Source organism: Excalfactoria chinensis, chromosome 14 (genome assembly GCF_039878825.1).
Source record: "Excalfactoria chinensis isolate bCotChi1 chromosome 14, bCotChi1.hap2, whole genome shotgun sequence".
NCBI classification, from domain to species: domain Eukaryota; kingdom Metazoa; phylum Chordata; class Aves; order Galliformes; family Phasianidae; genus Excalfactoria; species Excalfactoria chinensis.
In genome coordinates, this window is record NC_092838.1 from 11,234,045 (window position 1) to 11,238,124 (window position 4,080).

The 4,080-nt window shown below is 46.7% G+C and overlaps 1 protein-coding gene across 1 annotated transcript; it reads left to right on the forward strand.

Moving 5' to 3' along the window:
• The first annotated feature begins 1,967 nt into the window (after window positions 1-1,967).
• Window positions 1,968-3,682, forward strand: COX19 (cytochrome c oxidase assembly factor COX19). Its single transcript, XM_072349303.1, has 3 exons — window positions 1,968-2,116; window positions 2,206-2,321; window positions 2,441-3,682. Exons 1-3 carry the CDS (start codon window positions 2,035-2,037, stop codon window positions 2,522-2,524), a joined length of 282 nt encoding a protein of 93 aa, XP_072205404.1. The 5' UTR covers window positions 1,968-2,034; the 3' UTR covers window positions 2,525-3,682.
• Window positions 3,683-4,080: the final 398 nt, after the last annotated feature.

The following is a 4,080-nucleotide window of genomic DNA, read 5'->3' on the forward strand; positions in this document are numbered from 1 at the left end:
GTTCCCCAGACTACTGGCAATAATCTACATTTTTGCTTGTCTAGGAACTTGAATTAAAGGGGAGAGAAATGGTTTACAACAGCCCGTGGCAGTGATGTAGCAAGAGACTTTATGTAAGAGCTGGCGGAGAGCTGACGGTGTGAGGGTGAGGCGAGCAGCGAGCTGCTGGAAGGATGTTTCTCTGAGGTGTGTTCTGTGCCGGAGCTGGGAACAGCAGTCTCAAGGGCACAAATTCCAGTGCCTGAATGTGCTTGGTCTTGTTCAACTGATTCATTTCTTACAGCTATACCAAGCTGAGCTGTAAAATCGCCTCCTGCTTTTACTCAAAGGCTTTCGCAGCTTGTCGATAAATTATTTTCCAATTAGCTACGTGCTGGCTTGGAGCTGGAGGCTCTCAAAAGATGCAGCAAGGTGAGGGAATAAAAACAGTCACAGCCTTTTGCAATGCTCCCACCAAGGAAAAGAGGCTCTGGTTTCTGCTCTGACGTGGTGCATCTCGGTGGTGCTTCCCAGAGCAGTGTGGGGTGAGTGCAAAGCCCATCTGCAGGTGCATCTGTACAGCTGACAGGTAAGCACCGACAGTGCTAAGGGCTTTCCCTTTGATTTGACAGCGTTGTAAAAGAGCAAGCTTTTGCTTTAGTACATAATTGATGACTAACTGCTCTGATTCAAGCTGTTAAATCAAGTTAAACTTGTAAGTCCCAAGGTTTTCCCTAGTTCAGGGAATCACCCATTCTGAGTCTTCTAACCTGTGGAAAGGGCTGCAGGGTAGAAGCTGTGCAGCACACTGGATGCTCAACAAATGACCTGATATTTCCTGTATTAGTGGCACCTTTTTCCCTGATCCCCCTGTGCCATGAAACCTCTCACTGCTGTGGAAGATTATATGTGGGAAGCATTTGATTCTTTGTTGGTGACACTGCTTTGTGCCTCTGCTTTTACTGAGTTCTTTTCATTGGCTTAATCTGCAAATTGAGATATATTTTTTCCCTCTTAACAAGTGTTATCTAATGGAGTTTTTATTTGATCTCCTTGGGAAAAAAAAAAACACATACTAAACTGCTAAAGCGTTTGTATGAGATTCTAAGATGAACCTTACCTTTAAAGGAAACTCTAGAAGATACGGCTGGCATTTGCTGTAAAGCATTAAGTAAGCATAACCACACACCTGCTGCCTGAATTCAGCTACAACAAAAACTTAAGACTCCAAAGGAAGACACTGAATTGATCAACAGGCAGTTAAAACACATGAATACAATACAGCCAGGTGATGGAGCCTTTGCACAGGCTCTGTTTGGGAATAATCCCGCTATGGGTTCTTTGTATATCTTTTCCTTTGGTTCCTCCTTTCAGCATGGAGGGAATTGGGGTGAACCATCGCATGGGAACTGAGGAGCTCAGCTGAAATCAGGAGCCTCGGCCTCAGTCTGTTGTGTGAGCTGATGAAAAAGGAGCATCTCCTTTTTGCTGCTAACTGTTATAATGAAGTCAAGTGGAAAAGTGCTATTTACCCTATAATAATAATAATAATAAACACATCTATTGTTCGTAGAACGCAGTAATAAATGAAACCTTGTCCTTCAGGCTGCATAAACCAGTCACTTATGTAACAGAACACGGTGTAATTTTCCACTTACAATTTCCAATGCTGTAATAAGAAAGCGATCAAAGCACAAACAAGAAAGCCCTTTAAGTGGTGCTGCAGGTAATATTTCCGTAATGGCCGTCCCAGCAATTGCAACTGTTTCCTTTTTTTGTCCCATCCCGTTTCACATCATTTCTACTTATCGCAGTCATTTAATTAAAAGAAAATCAACTTAAAGCTGATGAAGGGCCGTCACGTCACGCTCGCCCCCGCCATGTTGCCATGGCGACGCTCCCCACCCCATGCGGACGCGTCCCCTTGTTACCATAGCGACGCCGATGCCGTTTCCATAGCGACGTGGCCCCGCCCCCTTATTGACGCGTTGATCCCGTGCCCTGCCCGACGCGCTCGGCGCTCTCGCGAGAGTTGCGGGCCTTGCTGGTGCCGCCATGTCTACCGCTATGAACTTCGGCGCCAAGAGCTTCAAGCCGCGGCCGCCGGACAAGGGCGCCTTCCCGCTGGATCACTTCGGTGCGGTAACCGGGTCCCGTTTCCCTTCAGCGCCTCGAGGGCTCCAGGCCGAGCCCGGCGGCATCGCAGCCTTCCGCTGTGTGTTGCAGGGGAGTGCAGCGCCTTCAAGGAGCGCTTCATGCAGTGCCTCCGTGACAGCGGCTTCGAGAGCGGCCTGTGCCGGGAGCGCGCCATGGCCTACCTGCAGTGCCGCATGGACAGGCAGGTGGCGGCCGGGGGGTTCCTCTATGGCAAAGAGTAGGAAATGAAAGCAGAAAACGATGCTGTTCGGTGATAGAATCTGCTCCGCAAACTCGTTGTTTCTGTTGTTCCCAACGTAGGCAGCTGATGGCTAATGAACCGCTGGAAAAGCTGGGATTTAAGGATCTGATAGAGGAGAAGTCGGAAGCAGAAGCTGGGAAGCTGTGAGGAAGGAAGGCAGCTTTACCGCTCACATGGACAGGAAACGAATCTTCTGTGTGGTACAGCTCACACCCGTGTTGCAATAGGAAATGCTTTCCTGAAACAGGATTGCTGCAGTGAGCCAAAGCACTGCCTTCCTTTACTTTCCTCAGGTGTCTCTAAGCTTCTTCCTTTTAAATCCTCCAGCCTGCCCTTAGAGATCACTGATTCTGCTTCACATGGCAGAGAACTGTGCTTGCCCGAGCTGTTCTCTGTGTCTGCAAGGGCAGTAAACTCTTGCAGCAGCAACACAACAACCCTCCACCTCTGTTGAACACCTGTAGGTTGAGGTTATGTGGGCATTACTAATGTGCTTACAGTACACACTTTTCAGGTGGAAATAAAGCTGTTGTAGTACTTGCAAATTTCTATTTATTAAATGCTGGCGTTAATTTCCTTCTCTGGGATGATCTCCTTCTCACCAGGCTGTTGTTCCAGCCTCCCCAGTAGTTATTCTTTTATTTCCTATGCAAACGTTTGACCTTTATTTCATCATTTAACCAGAAGTCTTTCATTACAGCTGTCTTTGTTTCTCCACGTAGTGCTGCCATGTTATTTTTCACATCCATGTGGTGAAACCGAGGGGAAGATTGCAATGGTATTTATTTGCCTTGGAAGTAAATGTGAATTATTTATATAAATGTGTCTGGACTTTTCTTTTAGAAGCATGTTTTTAGGGATGCACACACTGTGCTGGTGCTGTTCTATGCTTCCTTCTTTGTTCAGTGTCCTCTGGTACATCCAGCCATTCCTGTTTCTGTTTTCAGAGAGATCCAGGAAAGAGTAAAACAACACGCTCTGCCCTTTTATGTTGGTGGGTGGAAATGAGGTTTAAATAGTTGCTCAGGTCTGATCTGATTGATAGGAGTGCAGGCAGCTCAGAGCAGATCTCTGTTTGAAAAGAGAATTCAGTTTGCTTGCTGCAGTGTGTTTTTGTCTGCTTCATTCCGCTGCTTGAGGTCTGTCTTTTGATTAGATTAGTACATTCACAGAAAAGAAAGCAGAGGTTCTATTGCTGAAACAGATGTTAAAAGACTTCACATTAAGCCGCTGAACAAAAGCTTTCTTTTAGTGCTGCCGAATAAAAATTAAAGTAATTGCCAGCATCTTCGGCTGAAAGCAATCAAATTTCATTTTCCCTGCCCCGTGATTGTTGCAAAGTGACACACCTACAAGGGATTCAGAAAACCAGCAGCAGTGGGGAATAATCAGAGGTTGTTACTTCTTTCCTGTGTTACTCTGCACAGGAATACGAGCAAGGGGTTGCTTCATGTTTTTCTTGAGACAGTTGATGCTGTTACTATAGAGTAGAAGGGGGTGGTGGTTCAGAAATCTTCAGTGACTGAATGGAGCCTGCTGAGCTGGAGTGACACAGTGCACTTAAACAGCAGCTGAGATTACATGCTGAGGGAGCAGCCATGTGGGCTCTTCTCAGGGTGGCTGAGGCCCAGCTCTGGACCTGCTGCAGGAGGGACTGTGGGAGCAAAAGTAATTTCTGAAAGCTGCTCTCCATACCAACAGAA